Source organism: Leptidea sinapis, chromosome 22 (assembly GCF_905404315.1).
Source record: "Leptidea sinapis chromosome 22, ilLepSina1.1, whole genome shotgun sequence".
Classification (NCBI taxonomy): Eukaryota; Metazoa; Arthropoda; class Insecta; order Lepidoptera; family Pieridae; genus Leptidea; species Leptidea sinapis.
In genome coordinates this window covers 1,098,174-1,120,774 of record NC_066286.1, presented here as the reverse complement: position 1 = coordinate 1,120,774, position 22,601 = coordinate 1,098,174, and the positions used below count along the sequence as shown (strand labels likewise).

Genomic DNA, 22,601 nt, shown 5'->3' with positions numbered 1-22,601 from the left:
GCGGAACTACAATTGCGCTCGTCTCCTTGAGACATTAGATGTTCAGTCTCCTTTGCCCCGTAACTTTACTAGCTACGGCGCCCTTCAGACCTAAACACAGTAATGCTTACACATTACTGCTTCACTTAATTCATTACTTTATCTTGAGAATTCTTACATTGTAAGAACAGAACTGTGAATGTATGCATCTAGGTAGGTAAGGATTGTTAGGTCCGCAAGGGTCACTTCTGGGTCCACTGCTTCTTAATATCTTTGTTAATCAACGAATGTTTTTGACTTTCTTTATTCTTATGATAGCATAAAGAGTCTTCTGTCGCGACCAATATAAAATATAAGATGATTTAACTCGTTTAGATAAATACTGCGTGATCAACCAATTAGGTGACCCACTATATTGCTCTAAGTTGAGCGAAATGAAAACAGTTATAATACTCCTTGAAAGATAAGATTGTAATAAACCATAATATATAGATATGAAACTGAAGCAGTTACCCAAATGAAACACACATAATATAAAAATCTCCAATTTATTAAAAACACAAAAATCAACTATAGCAGTTTTATTTTCACAAAAATTTTCAAAGCTTACTACACTTAAATTTATTCACCTCGACTTAACCAAACAACAATAATTTATTTATTCATTCATTAGAATATTCGAAGTATAACAATTCATATCTGAGGGTAGACGTAATTTATTTTAGCGCAATGGTAAAGCAGAACATTCTAGTATATTCTCCGCGTCTGAGATGCAAACAATGCAGTCCACCAATCAGCGAGCGTGGAGTACTGAATACTCATTGGTCAGATAATGCACAACATAACGTAACTGGTCACGTAATAAATAAACAACAAATCGTAAACAACTACTGGCACCTGAGGATTTATGTAAGATATATGTTCTTAATATTATGGTATCTGAAAGCGTTCGCTATTTATTAGACATCTCGAGAATATTTTTTTTGCCCATAAATAAATATCATAATATTCTTTTTTTATTTTGGTATGAGCTGATGGTCTTACCAATGCTGTAAATAAATAAAACTAATTAATTAAAAAAAAAAAAAAAATGGTCGCCATTTTAGTGACGTTATGTCCAGGCAGACTTCAAAACAGCGAATGAAAATAAACGTTTATATACAAACGACTGTCTATTGATGTAACTCAAATGTTTATACAACAATGTACTTTCCCTATTCCCACGTAAGTAAATTCACACCTAACTAACTAACTATTGTCAACATTGAATTAACGCACGGGTAGAACAACTTAAACTTAATTAAAAAAATATAATTAAATCAATTTTCCACAATACCTACATCTTGGAAAAACTTGTAGGTAATCTAGTAGCCATGCGATAACGTAGGCATTGACACATATTTGTAAATCTGTCGCTGCTAAGGTGTTGAAAAATAACTTTCCAAATAATTAAATTGTAATTTTTTTTATAATTTCATAACTTTATTTTTATATCACTAGCAGGTCAATACAACTTGTGTTAAAAATAACGCCATTGCCATAGGTATTATTTAAAAGGTGAATCCGGCGTCTAGTTGCTGTAAGCTTATGTTATTAAGAGAAATAAATTATTATTATTATTAAAGCAAGTAATGGAAAAGTAGTGTAACTTAGCGGACTCCATGAAATTTATACCAACGTCTGGGCGGAGCGCTAGCTAGGGTTGGTACATACAAAAAAAACCGACTTCAAAAACTGAAAAATAAAAAATACACCTCTTATGCAAACCTTTACCTTTAATATTAATAACATACTATTATTTATATGTGCTACCTATTAATAGATTTTAAGACGGTGCCAAGCCCTAAGCAAAATGAACTTAATATTATTATAAACAACTTACTTACTATAATTATCGAGGTTGTCTGGCCACGCGTGTCTGTCCGCTTGGGTTGTTTTGTTCTAGACGAAGCTATCCCGCTCAAAGTCTCGCGTGGCGAGTGTAGGTACCTACTTTACCTTTGTCTTGGCACCGACTTCAATGCTATCAATATGTGGCACATTCAGTTTTTGAAATCGGTTTTTCGAAACGTAGTTTTTATTTTATTTCTTACTGTTTAGTGTCTTAATAATAATAATATATCATCAATGTAACTCGGAGAGCGACCAGTCTCGGCGGCGTACGGCGTGGCACTCAATAGCTTTGTCTTCCCAAGATTGCTTAGAGGCCGGGTAATTCATGTCTATGTGTGGACGCGTTGAAGTTATAAAGTTAATGTACTGTTTGTTCTATTACTGTATTGTGCATTTAACTCGTAGATGAGTAGGGCCCGTGTAAGGATGGTCTAAATTTTGTTTCTTTTTTTAAATATGTACCTAATTTGATTGTTTGAATATTTCAAATACCTGTTAAAATAAATTTAATTTTTTTATGGTTACGTTTAATTAGTTATACCCGTGTGTATATTTCAGGTTGCCACTGTAGCGTCACGTGTATACAGATAAATAAAGAGTAAAAAAAATACAGAGGAATCTCTGGTTTAGCTTTGACTGATTGCATTCGATTTTACTCGAACGAGCGTTACATAGCCGAGCGTCACAACTGAGTATCATTTAAAATTCACAAAATATAGTGTTCAGTATGCTTAAAGTTGTTTTTCTAAATGGTACAAAATAAAATAATTATTACAATATATGAACACACTAGCATAATAACTAAATGATTCAAACCTACTTAATAAATTTAATTTTATCTAATAATTTTTTATACCATACTACTTAGGCAATTCACGAATGCAAAATATATTTTCAATAATTTTCAAGGCAATTAATTAATTTCTTAGATTAATGATTGGTCTCCGCTGCGCTCCAACTGGATACCGCACTATCTAAGAACAAAATCTTTTTTCTTTTTAATAGCATCTTGACACACAATGGCATGAAATAAAAAATACTTATAAAATGTGATCCCAATGTCTTTCTTATTTCTTGTAGTATTATTTTTACAAAGTTTAACTACGCAACCCGGCACTTTAGTTTCATTTATTAGCAAAGTTTACAATCAGAACATGACGTGGCACGTCAAAGTCACACATTGATCGAGACTGGCTCGAGTACGCCCACATGGGCGTGTTATAGGTTCGGGACTTTGCGACAACGCCTGCGGTATCTAGTTGGAAGGCAGCGGAGACCACTCCTTAATCTAAGGCTAATCTGTATCCGGTAAACGACATTTATGTCTTATTTTTTAATGTGAAACTGACTGCGCTTTTTGCCAATTTACATCGACGAAAAATGTGAATGAGATTGTTGCATGCACAGTCAGCACGTGCCTATTAACTCTGCCCTTAAAGAGTTATATTTTTTTGGAAGACAGACACCAAAACATTATTCGAATCTATATCGAAATATAGAATCATTAAGAAGAAAATTAATGAAATAAACATTTTGACTCTTGTTTCTCAATATATTCTTGATAATGTCCTTTATGTTCATACGTACATTGAGAAATTTGTTACAAACTGTGACAATCATAATGTTAACACGAGGAACAAACATAAACTTGTTATGCCTACTACTCGGCTAAGTCGAATTAGTAAGTCTTTTGTGGGGCGATGTATATGCTTTTACAACAAGATGCCAGAAAAAGTTCAAAACAAAAGTATCACGATGTTCAAAACAATTGTTAAAAAACGTTTGTGTGGTAAAGGTTAATATAACATAAATGACTTTCTTAATGATACCACAGATTGGGAATGGAGTGACCGCCCTCAGGCTATTAAATAATAAGTTTAATTGTACAATATTACTTTGTAAACATATATTTTGATGAAAACAAAGCCTGCTGAGTTTGTTGCGCCCATTCTTCTCAGGTCTGAGGCATTATTTTTGGAATGGGTGGTAGTTTTTGACTTTCAATAAGTGATGTCACATCCTACTTTGAATAAAATAATTTGAATTTGAATTATTCCACAGCTTAATTATAACAGTTAATACTAACGCATAATGTAACATAAGCCAAAGCCTTTTGTGCGTATTTAAGGGCTTTCAACCACATAAGGGTAAAAGCACATGTTTATGTTTGTGTGTTACTTGATTGTAATATCGCTTTTGTTCGGATACAGTTGTATATTAAGTGCTAACTACGACATTCATGTTATGTGTAAAGTTTATAATTAACTTCCATTGAACCAATTTATAATTACAATTGTAACATAAAGGAAATTAGAAACGCTTTTAGTAATCAAATCAAAATTACTTTATTGATTTAGGTCAAAAATAATAATCCAAATGATTTGAGTTTTCTTTAGTATTGATTCCGCCAATATTTATGAATAACAATATCGGCAAGGTCTCGTGCCAGATTTTGGCAAGTCAACATGTCCTGAGGATGCCTCGTGTAGAGGGTAAACACGTGTGGAATTGTTTAAAGACAAATATTGGCGGAATTAACACTAAAGAAAACTCAAATCATTTGGATAATTATTATGGATTTCCGTAAAGTAACGCCTACTTCAAAAATTTTTTTTGTCAAGAATAATATTATATATATAGAGTTTATTAATGTTAAATAAATTATAATAATAACTAGAATTTAGTAAGAAAATGAAAAATGAATTTATACTTAATAAAAATTTTGCATGACAGAAATGGCTAACTACATTGATATACCTTAAAAGTATTTACACCCATGTTACATGATTTCTGGCAAAATAAAGGATTTATGATTTAAAGTTGTCACAGTTATGAATGTCAAAAGTTTTATTTTCTTTTTACATTTTCCACCACTTCGGAAAAAGTTGAGCCTTAATGAGAAGAAGTGGCAGGAAACTCATTTCCACTCTTTTAAATCAACATCTACAGCTTCATCGTTTTACAAATCATTTGAATTATAATATATGTAAAGGGATGCAACAAAAATACTCAATGACATACCCAAAAAACAGTAAATGTATATTATTACGTAAAAACTACAATTATTGAGTACAGCGATTACAGAAAATATAATAAATTTAATGTTAAAAACATGAAGCAGAGTTTCTGGTAACAGGATCATCCATCGCAAGTAGCGCCCGTTCACGAGTATCACGCATTGGCCTCCATCATTCATATAATATTCATTTTCATAAGTAATTCATAAGTAAGATAACTGCACGGTATGTAGTCTTATTTGAGCTGTAGGTGGCGCTGATGTCGTGAAATATAAATTTTTTTTTGAATTTATACTTTTAATAGTGCGTAATTTTTTTCGCTAAAAAAAATTACCTCAGAGTAACTTTTTACTTTTAATAATGTAAAACTTACAACGCTAGTTGTTAAATCTCTCATATAATAATATATATAATTATATATTGACACACTTTTTACACAAATTGCTTGCCCCAAGTTAAGCATATATAGCCTGTGTTATGGGTTACAAGACAATGATATATTTAATACAATATACTTACTCAAACATACATAAATACATTTAAACATCCATGACTCGGAAACAAACATCCATATGCATCATATAAATGCTTGCACCTACCGGGATTCGAACCCGGGAACTCTAATAATTCTGAGAAGTGATGCTTTGTATGGATAGATATTAAAACTAAGCGTGTGTTTAATTATTACATTTTATGAGTTGTTTTAATATTGTTCATCTGGTAACGCTTATTCAATGCCGTATATATTTCACTGGAAACAAATTTCAACACCAACGTGTATGAGAAGCCTCATTTGTAGGAGAGCTTTTTCAGAGTCAGTGAATTTTTTCATGGAAGAGGAGGACAAATGAGCCTACGAGCCACCTGGTTGTAAATGATCACCAATTTACTCTCTTGTAAGACCAAAGGAATGACAAGAGCGTTGCTGACCTTTTAAAGTGTTGAATAAATGTACACATTATGGATTCGAAAACCGAAAACACATTTTGACGACCTGTATAGCCGAGTGGTTAGCGATCCTACCTACTAAGCTAGAGGGTTCGAATCCCAGTAGGTGCAAGCATTTATATGATGAATATGGATGTTTGTTTTCGAGTCATGGATGTATAAATGTATTTATGTATGTATATATGAATTTATGTATGTTTAAGTAAGTATATTGTATTAAATATATCATTGACTTGTAACCCATAACACAGGCTATATATGCTTAACTTGGGGCAAGATAAATTGTGTAAAAAGTGTGTCAATATTATTACATGGTATTAGTACGTGGCGGACGAGGATCAAACCGGAGGCTCCGAGGTGAAAGTCAACCGTTCAACTTTTTATAATAGTAAACTCTTTAAATCAAAATACATATCACTCAAATGGCTCTTCACACATAGGCGCTTTTAAAACGTTTCGTTTTTTTTTAACCGCTTGGTGGTAAATTTTAAATGCACTATTAAAAATGTAACAATTTGTACATTGTTACCATACATATTGCATCACCATCACGCCTGTAATACGAGCCATCTGTATTCTAAACTCTGTACTTGAGGTAGCACCACATTGTGATCTATTTGCCAGCTCGATGGAAATTTTGGACAAAGAATGTAAGAAAAGATTTGAGAGTTTGATGCCTGTAAGCTCTATAAAATAACAAAACTAGTTTATAATTTTCATTGTTTGTTTTTCCTTTAGTATAATATCTTTGTAACGCTTTAGATTTAATCTGTAATGTTACATTGTATCTTTGATAAATAAATAAATAATTATGGTAGCACAATTAAGGGATCTCGTTCAGGCATTCATTCATTGAACATTAAAATCTACTACAAAATCTACCCATATAAAAAGACAAACCCCCGACCTGATAAACCCATCATACTTAGACATTCGAAAATAGTTCACAAATTCTAGTCCTATTTTATTAATATTTTAATAATCATTCAGGGGACTCACCCACAATAACTTTTGTTTTTTTGTTTGCTTTTTTTAATACAAGCCAATGAGTTTATTTCACAGTTTATTACAGCGGGCTTCGAAATAAAATCAATTGTTCTTATGAACAGACGTGTCAGCCCATTTTAAAAGCCGATTTAACGCCGCGTTTTTTAAACTCTCGTGTGAACAAGGGCTAAACACCTGCCCTATTTTCTTTATAGATTAAAAGCTGCTGCACAACACTTCAATATATCAGAGCTTATAATGGTATGACTGCAAATTTGCATGGATTTCAATGACATCAGGTATAAGTCAAAAATATCTTATGTTATAATCCAGATTAGGCTCTGCATTGCAGATATGATACCTGTCCAGCCAAAGCTGAACTTTATACAAAATATTTAGTCTTTCGATTTTAGCTCAACTAAAATTGGTTATTATAAATTTACAATAAAAAAACTACCAATAAGATAATACAGCCTATCATATGAACATTTATATGTTCAATCGTTATATATATTTACCAGTGGGAGGCTCCTTTGCACAGGATGCCGGCTAGATTATGGGTACCACAACGGTGCCTATTTCTGCCGTGAAGCAGTAATGTGTAAGCATTACTGTGTTTCGGTCTGAAGGGCGCCGTAGCTAGTGAAATTACTGGGCAAATAAGACTTAACATCTTATGTCTCAACATGACGAGCGCAATTGTAGTGCCATTCAGAATTTTTGGGGTTTTTCAAGAATCCTGAGCGGCATTGCATTGTAATGGGCAGGGTGTATCAATTACCATCAGCTGAACGTCCTGCTCGTCTTGTCCCATATTTTCATAAAAAAAAATTGTATTATGTGCTCATTTTCATTATTGGTCAATCCGTTTTTGATTTATAAAGAGTAACATTCCTACTTATATAGTTAAATAGCTTAGATTAAGAATTGATGTCCACTGCGCTCCAACTAGATACCGCACTACCTAATATATAAATATTACGGGAACTATTAGATGCTTGTGTGCGTGGCATTTTGAAACTCAATGGAATCTTTAAAATTTTGTAACAAGCGCTTCGTGTTATTATAGATTGAAATTAATAAAATACAAAATACTTACTTATGATATGTGTGTCAGTGTCTTTCTTATTTCTTGTAGTATTATTTTTACAAAGTTTTACTACGCAACCCGGAATTTTAGTTTCAATTATTAGCAAAGTTTAACAGAACATGTGGCACGTCAACGTCACACATTGTTCGAGACTGGGTCAAGTACGCCCACCTTGGACGTAGTAATAGTTGCCGTACTTTGCGACTACGCTTGCGGTATCTAGTTGGAGCGCAGCGGAGACTAGTCTTTAATCTAAGTTAAATAGTTTTTTTATCTGTCTTATTAGAGAGACTCAATGTTGTAAAAACACACATAGCCTACAGATTCAAGATCACCGCCAAAATCAAAATTTTACAAAGGAAAATAACAATAATGAAAATTAAAAAGGATCATCTACAGAATATCTCGTATCAAAACACAAAAATAAAAAAACGTGCACATATAAAGATAATTTTAATATACAAGCATTTCTAGCTAGAACATTCATAACTGCACCAAATCTTAGCGAGCAAATTGATGTTCCGTTAGTAAGTTATTGTTTACACCGTGTAGAGTTAGTTTTTGTTATTTTTAATAGGTGGCAGCACAGCAAACTTAAAAACGCAGTATTGATAATTGACAGTTATTTCTATAAATAATACATGATATAATATTTATATACTCTCAGCGGATACTCCATTCTCAGCGGATACTCCATAGGGAGTGCCGCTTGCGCCTCTCTCTCCCCAAGAGAAGGTCGCCTTCGATGAAGGCTTAGAGGGCACCTGCCCAAGCCCCAAAGCAAACCGCAGGTGGTGTTTAGTGGGTCCAAGTGGGACCTAGGTTATCCCGTGAGTCCCTCACAACCAACGCAGACTTAGGCTGCGTTGGTATGCATGATCATTCACCACCTCCCTCCCGTCGTTATTCCGGAGGGTAGCCCTTTCCCTTGTTTGGGCGCAAAAAAAAATATACAGATTTTATCCAGCAGATACCCTATTAGGAGTGCCGCTTGCGCCTCTTTCTCCCCAAGAGAAGGTGCCAAGGTGGCCTTAAAGGAAGGCTTAGAGGACACTTGCCCAAAGCAAAGTAAACCTCAGGTAGTGTGTAGTGGGTTTAGGCACTTAGGTCTTACGTGAGTCCTTTTTAACCAACGCAGACTTAGGCTGCATTGGTATGCATGAGCATTCACCACCTCCCTCCCGTCGTTATCCCAGAGGGTAGACCTTTCCCTTTGTCTGGGCGCAAAAAAAATATTGCGAGTGAGTTAATAAATACGCGAGTTTATACAAGCCTTTTCTTAGTAGAACTTCATGAGTGAGCATAACAATCAGGTAAAAATAATAATAAGAAGTATCAAATAACTAGTTGTCCCTACGGACGCTGTTCTGTCAATAGAAAAAAATATGTAAGTATTGGGGAATGATGTAGTCTAAAGTCATCGGAAATGTGTATTCATAATTAGTTAAAATGAAACGAACACGTGTTTCTGAATGATCATAGCCTTCGACGGTGTGGGGGGAGGGTCCTATCGCATCAAGCAATGAAAATTGTAAAAGAGTAAAACATCTAAGTAATTTAAAATGATGAGGATTAATATCGTATTCTTGTAAACAGCTTTTACATTACCGCTTTGGTAAAATTTGCTTTTTTTATAATTGTTTATGCATGCTGTTGTGTAATATGGGGTATTAAAACACGAATGTGGGCTTAAATAGGTAATAGTATCACATGAGTGTTTCAATACCTAATCATCAGCAGTTGCATACAATACTTTATCTACACACATAATATGAATGCTCTATTAAAGATTCTGAAACAGTTAGCCACAATACATTATTTTATTATATCTCAAAAGGACAGCATTTTCGTTAAAAGCTCCCAGACGGCTTATTTTTTCTGAAACCTCCAACAAATATTGTTAATTTGTGCTAATAATATGTAAATTATAACTAATTAACAAATTATATTATACTTAAAACCTTCCTCGAGAACCACGCCACCCATCCATCCATAGCTTAAAAATTTGTGTAGTAGTTTTTGGGTTTATCGCGAACAGACAGATAGACAGACGCAGCTTAGGACTCTGTTTTATATTAAGTAGTGATGCTTATAAAGTCAGTTACTTTTAATATGATGTTTTAAATTAAAATGTGTTTAAATTCTCGTGGATTTTGCTAGATGCGATATTTTTTTTAATTTCAGCAACATTAAATATAATTATGACGTCACCTTTTACTAGATGTTAAACATAAGCCTTATATATATATATATTTATATCTTAGATTAGCTCTAGATAGAGCGACTTTCTGATACATAAACGGTGTAAAACAGGCCAGGTTTATTACTTCAGTGTGCGTGACAAGCTACGTCTTACACTCGCGATTTATATGTCACTTTGTGATTGTGTGCGTGCGTGTAAAATGGAGGTTAACTGTCTTTCTCATTTTTTTCCATGGTTTTCACAGATGTCACAGTCGATATATATAAATTGTCTAAGTTTAATATATTTTTAGGTAACAGTATTAGTGGTAATGGGTTTTTAGATATTCTTTGAACGTTGACTTCTCCCGCAACGAGTAAAAAGTAGCCTACGACTTTTTTTATCCCTATTTTTCATCTAACCGAGACGTAACGAGGTTGAATGTATAAATATACATATATTATTAGTACTAGGTATATAACTATATTTATAAATTCTCTTAATAAATACAAAATGTTACTTAATTTGCTATCTATGCGGTTCAATATCTGCCTTCACAACAAAAGTTTTTTGACACGGCTTATTGTCCACGCCGTAAAAACAAACACTTTTGCGTTTATCAACGGAAGAGAAGTTTCTGGGCAAAGTCTTCGCTTTCAAGTCACTCTTGAGGCAGTATTCGTAAAACTTTGGTCCTTCGTCAAAGTATTGGCTGTAGTAGCCATCACAGATGTCGGCGTGTGTGTAGTCGAGGTAAGGTTGGTGTGAGCCCTCGGGGCACGTTCGGGGCTCCCGGGGGAAGTAGGTTGGTGTCGAGGCCCCGCAGGGCCCCGAAGGTCATTCTCAGCGAATCGGTTTGGAGACGATGATGACGTCAGGCGCTGAGCGCGTGGTCTCTGTACTCATTGGTCGACTTGGAATCTTCTTTACTGTAACAATTAAAATGTTGTGCTTATCAGATAATCGGTTTGTACCTACTGTAGTTATAAGTCTTTTAATCTCTCTTATGTTTTTTTTTATGGCAATACGGGATGAAACGAGCAGGACGTTCAAGTGATGGTATTTCAAACGCATTGCCCATTACAATGCAGTGTCGCTCAGAAAAACCCAAAATATCGTTGATAAATCTTGTATGCTTTATTCAACTCTCAGCTTGCATATTAAGAATATGACTTGAGATGTCTCTCTTGCAAATATTATCAATTTGTTATGTTCTGAAGTCCCGCATCGTTCATAAATTTTGTTTTAAAATTTTATTTGTGTAATTAAATATTCTATTTTATCACTTTAAAACCATTACATATAACTTAGAAGTTTTATTTTTTCACAGCTTCAAGAGACTGTAGACTTGACGTTTTAATTTCAACTCGATCTTGATATAAAGGGTCTTGATGGACAGAGGGACGGTTAATAAAGTGATCCTATCAGGGTTTTTATTTTTAATTTTTCTCGGAGTTTCCTGCGAGATCGAATCAGAAATGAGGAGATCCATAGCAGAACCAAAGTAACTGACATAGTCCAAATGATTGCGAAACTGAAGTGGCAGTAGGCGGGGCACATAGTTCGACGGATAGATGGCCGTTCGGGCAGTAAAGTCCTCGAATGGCGACCACGTACCGGAAGACGCAGTGTTGGTAGGCCCCCCACAAGATGGACCTACGATCTGGTCAAGATCGCCGGTATCGGTTGGATGAGGGCAGCGCAGGACCGATCGTCGTGGAAATCTAAGGGGGAGGCGTTTGTCCAGCAGTGGACGTCTTCCGGCTGATGATGATGAAGATGATAAGGATTTAGTTATTTCCTTTTCAGGATAAGAACGATAAAACACAGCAAATAACTTATTCAGACTGAATCTAATAAAAAAGCACTACACCTTACTTTAAGTTTGTTAGTTCAAAACCAGCATCATTAAGTAACTACAGTTTAATGACTATAATATGATTGATAGTTTAGTGCAGCTTCTCAAATTTGAACTTGTTAAAATCTCATCAACACACGCCGTAGGGAACTGCATGGAGCGATTGTCGAGCTATGAAAAGGATTATCGGCTTATTCGGTGCCTGTTAATAGGTTTGATGATGGAAAGACCGGCTAGAATTTTAATGTTCAGATTATAGGTAATTTACTAAGGAGTTTTAAATGTTAATAAGGGACGAGACGAGCAGGACGTTCAGCTGATGATAATTGATACGCCCTGTCCATTAAGATGCACTGACACACAGACAGACACACAATAATGCTTATACATAACTGATTCATGGCAGAAACAGGCGCCGTTGTGGTACCCACAATCTAGCCGGCATCCGGTGTGACGGATATGCAAAGGATCAGGATTTTTGGGTTTTCTCCAGATTATCTCAGGATGAGTGGCACTGCATTGTAATGGGCAGGGCGTATCAATTACCATCAGCTGCACGTCCTGCTCGTCTCGTCCCTTAGTGTTGTAAAAAACAGATTTGCTGTTATTGTGCTTTCTCTAATAAATAAAAACAAAAAACTCACACTCCAGTGGGAGGCTCCTTTGCACAGGAAGCCGGCTAGATTATGGGTACCACAACGGCGCCTATTTCTGCCGTGAAGCAGTAATGTGTAAACATTACTGTGTTTCGGTCTGAAGGGCGCCGTAGCGAGTGAAATTACTGGGCAAACGAGACTTAACATCTTATGTCTCAAGGTGACGAGCGCAATTGTAGTGCCGCTCAGATTTTTTGGGTTTTTCAAGAATCCTGAGCGGCACTGCTTGTTATAGGTAGGGCGTATCATTTACCATCAGCTGAACGTCCTGCTCGTCTCGTCCCTTATTTTCATAAAAAAAAAACTCCAGAACTGCCGCCAGTATAAAAAAAAGAATTTTTGAATCGCCAGAATAAATATTTTTTCACATCTCAAAAACTACCAACATTTAGGGTATATGTATGTGAGTATGAACATCCAAACTAATATTATATAGAGGAAACATTTGTGTTGTGACTCACATAATATGATGGCAATTTTATGAGCACAAGATCAAAATGTGAGTCTGTCAGCCAAACATGAACAGTTACATACGTGTTTTACTTTCTTGAGGAGCATTCTGTTTTAGCAGCTCAATGGTGATCTGCGAGGTGTTGTTGGTAACAGGTGGCGAAGGCCGAGCTATCGTTGCACCGGAGTACCCGAACGTGGAAAACCCTCTGCTGTTGGTACCGGAACCTGCACAATCGAAATAATCATTCCTGTCGCCAAATTCCACCTTGGCACGACACGCCACAAAGAAGGATATTATCCCTACCATCTGGAAGTTTGGCGGTCCTCCACAGTGCGGTTGTTAAGGACGTCCTTCCAGCTACAACAAAGCTGTGGAATGAGCTTCCTTGAGCGGTGTTTCCGGGACAATACGACATGCGTACATTCAAAAGAAGCGCGTACACCTTCTTAAAGGCCAGCAACGGTCCTATGATTCCTCTGGTGTTGCAAGAGAACGTGGACGGCGGTGATCAAATATCACCAGGTGATCCGTGCGCTCTTTTTTCTTTGTCTTTACGCTATAAGATACAAGCAGACATTCAAACAGTTCAGGCTGATTCCACAAAAACTATGAAACGAAAGAGATACTGTCTTATTCATAATGACTTAAAAAATGGTATTCATAATCGCATATTAGAGCTAAAACGCTCATTATCTCTTCGATAAAGCTGACGTGACTTATAGTAGCTAGGACCCTTCTATAAACCTAGTTTAAGCATTCTATCGCTAAAAAACATGGCCGACATCGGTCAGCTCAAAGTTTTTCGATATCCGTCATAGATTGACAACCGACAGACTTCTAAACTTTGATTTTTTAAGTTTGAAATTATTTTGACAGTGACTTTTGACAACTGGCAAACCATTGACATTGAAAAGATGTCTGTTTCCATTGACAGTTCCTCATTATATTAGTTGAAATCATGCTTTTTGTACGAAATGGCAACATTGCGTACTATACAGACGTATTAGTTATGGGAGATTTATCTAACGAATATAAATAAGGAATTTTATCGAACGTTCGAAAGGCTTAAAACACGTTTTAACTAATATAGCTTTATACCTTCGAAAAGCGTTTTATTATGAATAAGGCAGATAGAGTATAAATGTGTAAGCGAGTGAAACAGAATGGAGATCGTAATATTAAGGCTTTGGTTGTTGTTTGCAAAAGTTTTTACTGAATTTGGAGAACAATATTCAATTGCATTTACGCACATCAAAGGTAAAGCCTATATTAAGGCTTATATTAAAACATGGACTCAAACTGAAATTAATATATATATAACGTTGGAATTCATTACGAGAAAATCAGCAATGAAAATAAAATATGCCTCAAAATACTTAGTCTATGTTCTTTGTTGTATCAAAGGGTTCCTATTTAATAAAGTACCACTAAGTTTGGTATCCCTTTGTGATGTCGAATAGAATGGTTTGTACCTTTGTCGATTTATTAAACTTTTCACGAATACTTTATATTTTGAAAAATTACACTTAACTTGTTTATTTGTTTCTGGAAATCGATAACAGTATTTGGTGGGCTATTCGTTTTAAGGGTATCCGAAGATTGACTAATATAAATCTTTTGTAATGTATGTACACGTATTGTAACTACATAATATTGTCCTAATAATTTGATTGACTTTATCTATCTATCTATATACATAAAAATGAATTGCTGTTCGTTAGTCTCGCTAAAACTCGATAACGGCTGGACCGATTTGGCAAATTTAGGTCTTGAATTATTTGTGGAAGTCCAGAGAAGGTTTAAAAGGTGAATAAATAGGAAAATGCTGCTAAATTAAATAAAAACAACAAATTTGTGTTTCCTTTGATGTGTCCATACATAATTTCTATGAGAGAATTTATTGACGCACGGTTTGACAGTTCTGCTGTGAAACAATTTCATTACGATAGCAGGGTGCATATTTTACGAAGTAATTTTTGATGTTATGATGATATATTTATTATTGACAAATTCATATAAAAACATAATTTTATTTATTATATACAGAACAACGTCTGTCGGGACGGCGTTTGTAATAAATATAGAATATGGGTAGACCTACTAAAAACGTACTATACAGCGAGTGCAAAATACCTGAGCCCGGTTTTGTTGGAATATTCCACACACATCTCATGTGAGTCCGTATCTTAGAGAAGCCAATATTCTGAACATGGAAAGCCGAAGACAGCTACACTTCGCTTGTATAATTTTTGGAATTATAAAGACAAAAACGCCAGCATATTATATCTATTCGAAACTGTTATGGGTAAAGGAGGGCAGGGTGTTGAAATTTATAACAAGGAACATTGTAAAGGCTAAGCTCTTTTCTCCCAAGCATCACACTGCGGCTTTCATGTGAGCTACGGGGCTTATATAGTCTCGAATTTTAGAAAAAAATACACGTTAATGACCATATCTCCCTACATCTCCCGCCCTGGTGAGCACTGTTTAAATTTCATAGTATTATATAAAACAGCTACTCGTATTTATTAGAAATCTATTTTTGTATAATATTTGTTTTAGTGACACATTTAATTATATTTTGCTTTTAAAAAATGTCAGTTCAGCTCCAAACTTCACACATAATGGGGTCACTGAAAATCAGTTTTGTGCTCATAATATATGGACACAACTATAACTAAGTGGACTCCAGTTTTCGAGGACCAGTGCCACATTAAGTTTTGCTATTGTTTCTTTTGTATTAAGTAAGTTAAGTATTAGATTAAGCAAATATTTTGTTCTCATTAACTTTTTTGTGTGAATGTGTCAGTTTTTCTTCCAAAATAAATTCATTTTCATTTTTTATTTCAAATGTGTTGCTCATCTGAGAACAAACGAAGTCTGGGATAAACGCCTATCTCAACAGAGGGACTACTACTTCAAGCACAATTAATTAAAAAGAGACTTTTGAAGAGTGCAAAAATATATAAAACGCTTGCGTCATGTTGCTATGCAGCAATTAACGTAAGCTCTTTGAAATTTGATTATAGACAGATAGGAATTCTGCCACAGATCGCACCCTTACTGTAAGCCATTAAGGAGTACCGTTGATCATCATATTCGACTACGGTAATTATTTGACCATAACGATGTTACGGTAGGTGAGTCAAATATCCGGATAATATACAAAAGATTCGGCCTAGTATCATTAATTTTCTCCTAAAAATTGAAGAGTTCCGTTACTTTTTCATTGATCCCATAGTCAGAACCTAACCAAGCTCTCATCAAACTACCCTTGAAGTATATCCTTTCTTAGAAAGAATTATCGAAATCTGTTGGTGTGATTTTGAGTTATTCGTCCATTTATTGCGAACGTTGACCTACATGAATAAAGTGATTTTGCTTTGATTTAATTTGATTTGACTCATTAGGTAAGAAACTATAGATTTAGATGATTGTATTCTTATAAAGAGCTTACTGCAAATATAGACAGACCATAGTTTTAAGTAGCTTTTAATGAGATTTTGTCAAACATCGCAGGCGTTGTACATGGGAGTGTGGGCTGAGGTGATCATAGAACATCAGCTGACCAGTATGTTTTTTATATGATATGGTAATTGATACGCCCTGTCCATTACAATCTAGTGCCGCGTAGGATTCTCGTAAAACCCAAAAATTCTGAGCGGCACTACAATGAATACATAAGAAATAAGATGTTAAGTCTCATTTGCACACTAATTTCACAAACTACGGCGCCCTTCAGACTGAAACACAATTATGCTTACACATTACTGCTTCACAACAGAAACGGTGCCTTGGTGATACCAATAATCTAGCCGGCATCCTGTGCATAGGAGCCTCTGGTAAATGCCCTAAGTCGCCTCTTACGACACTCATGGGCCAGGGACTGGACTGGGTATCATTTATTATATATTATTATAAAGGTATTTTTTGCACTTTTTATTATTTAAAAGAATATTTTAACATACTCTATTAGTTTTATAGATTATAGAGTATGTCCACATGATATAGTGTACAATACTCCATTTTAGAGTACAGTTGACCCTAACCATTCCCGTCCAGCTAGATACCAAAACTCTATCATTTTTAGCTTTTCTCATCAAGACTTTACCATATATTAAAGGGGCTTATATCTATTGTGGTTGCTGAGAAATAAATTTTACAACGCCGTATTTCTAATATACCTAAATATTAGTAGCGAACCTCATAGACGCTGTTCTGTCAATAGAAAGAAAATGGTGTAGGTATTTGGGAATAATGAAGTCTAAAGCCATCAGAAATGTAAAATCAAAGTTAACGAGTTAAGAAGTGAACATAAAACGAATTTCTGACTGATTTTATAATAAATTATGTAGTAATAAAATGATCATTTGTATGAACAGCTTCTACAGCTTCAAGTGTTTCGGTTTGTTTATAAAAACGATCGTCGACACTTTTGTTTTTAAACAAGCTAACGCTTTGTTAAATAACATAAACAATAGATACTGCGTAATTTAAACAAATTTCGTAAAAGTCATGCATATTTAATGATATTTTTAGATTTACCTACAAATAACTTTTCGATTATTAGTAATGAATGTAGTAATTTTTTATTACTAAAACATATTTCAAAGTTTCTAATTAGTTATAGAATAGTTATTAAAACATCGCAGATAATACAAAAACCAATTTTTAAATCGACTGCTACAGATAATTTTTACGGCTGACGCCATTTTGACTGCTTGTCGTATTGTACACACATAAAGTTTTAAAAGTTAAATATTTTCACTTTTATAGTCTGTTAAATTACCTTTCTTGTGGTATATCGTGTTGCTTGTCTTACTCTGTGTATATTTAACGATAGATAGACATATATGTACCACCGCGGGGTTTTATATAATAATAAACCTTTATAAGATACACAATACATTGTTTTGTTATACCTCAAAGGGCTTACGGCTTAAGGGACAGCGTTTTCGTTGAAAATTCTCAGACGGAGTATTTCTTCTAAAGAGTTCTCAAATCTCTTTTATAAAAATAACTTATCGAGCATTTGTGTTCATTCTAATTTTAAGGTAGAGCCAACCTTATTACGTCTGAAAAACTAACTGTATTCCGAGGACTCCATCAGGACGAACTCAATAATAACATCAATCAATGAGCACCTTTCATTCTAGTAATAAGTGTTTGACTGTACGCGGGTGTCGAAAAATTTATCAAAGACTTTCCTCAATTCTATTAAGTTATTTAGGTCGCGACGGGTCGTTTGGATGCCATTAAGATTAATTTTATAAGAACAGGGAAATTTCGCGCGCTACTCCAAGCCCAATGGAATGCAGGACTTTTATTACCAAACTCATAGCTTGCATTTGTCATAATAGAGGTAGGAAGGAAGACCGGTAGACCTTCCAGGTAGGAAGACCTAACTTGATCGATTTCTCGCCCCCGAAATCCCCTATATACAAAATTTTATGAAAATCGTTGGAGCCGTTTCCGAGATTCAGATTATATATATACATATTATAATATGCAAGAATTGCTAGTTTTAAGATATAACAGTACCTGGACGACCGAGGCTTGCTCGGATTTTTAAGAATGTACAAAACTTGAACAAAAAGAAAAATAATAGGAGATCTGGATTCGAACCGGGTTCTTCTGCTTTCCGGATCTCCCAATGTCTGAGCTATTAAAGTCTTGTAAATAGTGGCGAAATTTACCTTTGTATTCTAATGTTATTGTAGCAGTTTCTCATTAAAATACGGATAAAACTACATTTTTTAAAATTGAAACCTAGCTATCCATTTCTCGCCCCCGAAACTACCTGTATACTTACTTAATTTCATTAAAATCGTTGGAGCCATTTCCGAGATTCAGATCATATATTTATTTATATACAAGAATTGCTCGTTTAAAGATAAAAGATACTTATCAATATAATTTTATTGTTGGTGGGATTTGACTGAAAGAGCGTATGGGTCTGATGTTAAGTAAATACTTTTGCGTTTTTTTTAACCTACCCATATCGTATCTTCCTGAAAACAACGCACTTCGAAGCTCGTCTCATAGTTTGATTAAACGAGGAAGAACCTTAACATCCCCACTGTAGAAGTGTCTCCTGCCCGTCCATGCATGCCTGGTTAAGCATATATAATTGTAGTTAAAACTTGAAACGTGAAAACAGTTGATTCTTTGTTTGCAAACAAAAGCACGTGGCTCGTAATGTAAACAAACCATTTGTTCAAAACATTCTAGTGAACAAACCTCATTTTCAATGTAACTCTTTGAAATAAACCTGAATAGCTTTGAATCCCCCATATAAACAAACAAACTCAAATATTTTATGCTTTTTTATAAACCTTTCCAAAGGGAGCGCCCATTCTTCTCAACCTGAGGCATTCATTTTGGAATGGGTGATAGTTTTTTGACTTTCAATAAGTGATTTCACATCCTATTTTGAATAAAAATATTTGAATTTGAATTTTAATTTGATATATTTTGGGGTCTTTACCTATTGTGGTTGCTGAGGACTAAAATTTACAATGCCGCCAATGTATTGGACATTCTGTGGTGTATAATATAATATAGGGTGGTTTTTTGAGAAGTGCGGTGATGGCCAAGTCGGAAGCTACGACACTTAGAGAAAAGTTGTAAAGGGAGTCATGCCCTCGATTGATAAGAAACCAATAACTGCATATTTAGTTTTTTTTTTAATTTCTTGAAGTTTAGACAGAAATCGAATCTTCGACAGAAGACGAAAATCCTTTCACGACTTTCCTCTTAGTCTCGTTGTTACCGACTTCGCCATCACCGCCCTTCTCAAAAAACCATCCTGTAGAGTAATTATAAATAAATAACATTTTAATTATTAATATAAAACTTAAAACATTTAGATTTTTAGTAGGTAGGTTTTACTATACTACTGGAACCCGTCTCTGGCTAAGGCCTCCTCCGAAGCATATCATGTCCCTCTGTCTTGGACTACTTTTTGCCATAGTGGGCCTTTTTTTGTACATAGAGTATAAGTGACTCTTTTAGTTTTATTATCATCATCAGCTGGAAGACTTCCACTGCTGGTAAAGGCCCACCCAAAGATTTCCACGACGATCGCTCCTGCGCTGCTTTTATTTTAAGCGATTGTATTTCCTTAATAGAGTTGAGAGGTCAGTCTGTATTATAAGTCACATTTGCATCTACTTTTTGCCACGACGAATTTACCGACGGCATATTTAGCACTGGCACGGAACGCCAGAGGTGGTGGGTTCGAGTCCCGCATTGTTCAAAAAATTGTTATCACTTTAAAAACAAAACAAATTGTTTAGAGATAATCAATGTAAAAATTCAGTTATAATAACATACATATCAATCTTTTAACTGTACAGTATTCGCACTGACTAATGAAAATATTCGAAGTAGAATTAACAAATCGAGCTGTTAAGGTAAATGTTAATTTCTTGGTTGGAATTTGCTATGACACTTTATATAATGAAATAGGACAAGATCTACTAGAGACGGTTATTCTTAGATCGTCCTAATTCACAACTTGTCATTTAACTAGGCTAACGTGTCAATGGTACGTTGGTCTAATTTAGATTATAACAGTCAAAGAACAAAATAAATAAACGCAGATGATGCTTTACTTAAAGGTATTAATATAGTACAATCCACTGAAAAGCCTCTAGCTCCCTGGAGAAGTTGATCACTGCATGAAACAATAATGATGCTATTTCAATTGTTTGTATATTAAGTAAGAGTGTATTTTGAATACAAAAAAAAATTTAAGCATGGCTTTGACACGAGTTTTGTTAGACAGACTATAACAACGTCAGTGATATAACAATAGCGATGTCTACACTGGAGTTTATCTTTTTCTATTGTAAAATAGTGTTAAGCTTGTGTTTAACTAAAAAGTCGTTAAGCACAACATTAACTGAGGTGTACAGGAATAAGTAAAGGAACGGAACGCAATTATTGACAGCTGTCAAATATATAGTCAAAATCTTCTGAATATGATGTATCCGTTAACACATCTTAGACAAGTTACGACTCGTGTTTAAATAATAGCAATGTCTAAACATTACTGCCTATGGTGGGCAACCTACCTACAGAGTTATTCTGTACCAAACCAATCAATATTTATAGAATGGTGTAAGATCCACGTATACCATTAAATAAGTAAATAATCGCTTAATAAGGTAACTAGGTACAATACTTCGTAACACATAGTAAATTCATAATACACCCAATAAAAAGTCTTAGCATATACGGAGGAAGTATAATAAGTATCTGAACTCGAAATAATAAATAAAATTCAAATATCCTTTTCTGTTGCGAATAACGCGTAGGTATTCATTCAGTTTCAAGTATTGAAACCGGAAACCTAGATACACGATACACAGAGTTATCTCGATTCGATTTTAACTGTATAGCGAGAAATATTATTCCAATAAAAGTACAATGAAGATGTCACTCTTGATTATGATTCGATTCATAGCAATCGATTTTATTATTTCAATACTATGAAGTACTTTTAAAATAAAAAAATACTCAGGATATCAAGCACTTTATTTTTTGTCCCAAACTGAATGTAAAAATGTAACTTACATTATAAAATAATATATTATTCTCTGACACAATCATGGCCCGTGTATGGTCAATCTCCTTTATTAGAATTGTATTATATGAAAGTCAAATTGGACATGGAATATCTGCATAAAATATACTTTATCATTGACAAATATGAGCACCGCACCTTCATACACGACCTTGTGTACGCGTCGCATCTGCGCTTGTATTTCTTTGCCGTTCCTAATAAAGACTAGACACTTCTCCAGCGGACACTTTTTGATTACAAAATATAGTATTAATACATTGAGAAGAAATGATAAAGTTGCTCCCAACATTACTGTCCTCCAATGACGTTCTATACATAAGGACGTCATTGTTGTCCTCACTACTAAATATTGTTTGTTTATAAATCTTACGACATTGATATTAGGCTTGGGCTCCAGACCTATATACAGCCTACTATTAAATTGATGTTTTAAAATATATTTTTTAATTAATTAAATAACCAACCGTACTTTTATTTAAAATTTTATATATTTTATGTCTGTGTTTTTAACACACGAGGCAAATAAATTAAAGCAAATATTATAAAATAACAAATTCTATCACTAAATTCATTATTGTGTTTGGCTATATGGTTCATTTTATTTGCCTTAACATTTATGAGTAGATACGTTAATGCACTCGTGCAAAAAAATCGATTTTGTGCACAAATAAGCAATTTCAGAGCATGAGAAGTGAAAATATTATTTATTATTAGTAAAATATATTTAACAATCAGTACCAGTGGAAGGCTCCTTTGCACAATCGGTGTCCTCTCACTTCCTTACTTCGCGCGTGCGACTCCAGCACATCTCACCTATAACTATGTATGTAGTTTTGTAACTACCGTCAACACCGACTCCAAAAATAACAATAATCGTAATTAGAATTAGATTAACGAATTAGATTGTATAAAAATACGCAATTATTGAAGTGACACCTCTTTAGCTT

At 34.5% G+C, this 22,601-nt stretch overlaps 1 protein-coding gene across 2 annotated transcripts in view; it reads right to left on the bottom strand.

Moving 5' to 3' along the window:
- Positions 1-510: 510 nt before the first annotated feature.
- The window catches only part of LOC126970981 (neuropilin and tolloid-like protein 1), a 287,957-nt gene continuing 265,866 nt past the window's right edge, over positions 511-22,601 (bottom strand). Inside the window, exons 14-16 of one of the 2 annotated variants that reach the window (XR_007730751.1) lie at positions 13,145-13,288; positions 9,089-11,025; positions 511-8,804 (exon numbers count right to left, since the gene is read on the bottom strand). Coding sequence is in view for 1 of the 2 variants with exons in the window: in XM_050817145.1 (XP_050673102.1) it covers positions 10,940-11,025; positions 13,145-13,288 (230 nt within the window). In the remaining variant the exon portion in view is untranslated. Of the gene's footprint in view, positions 11,026-13,144; positions 13,289-22,601 lie in introns of both variants that reach the window. The other variant, XM_050817145.1, reaches the window with a different exon arrangement.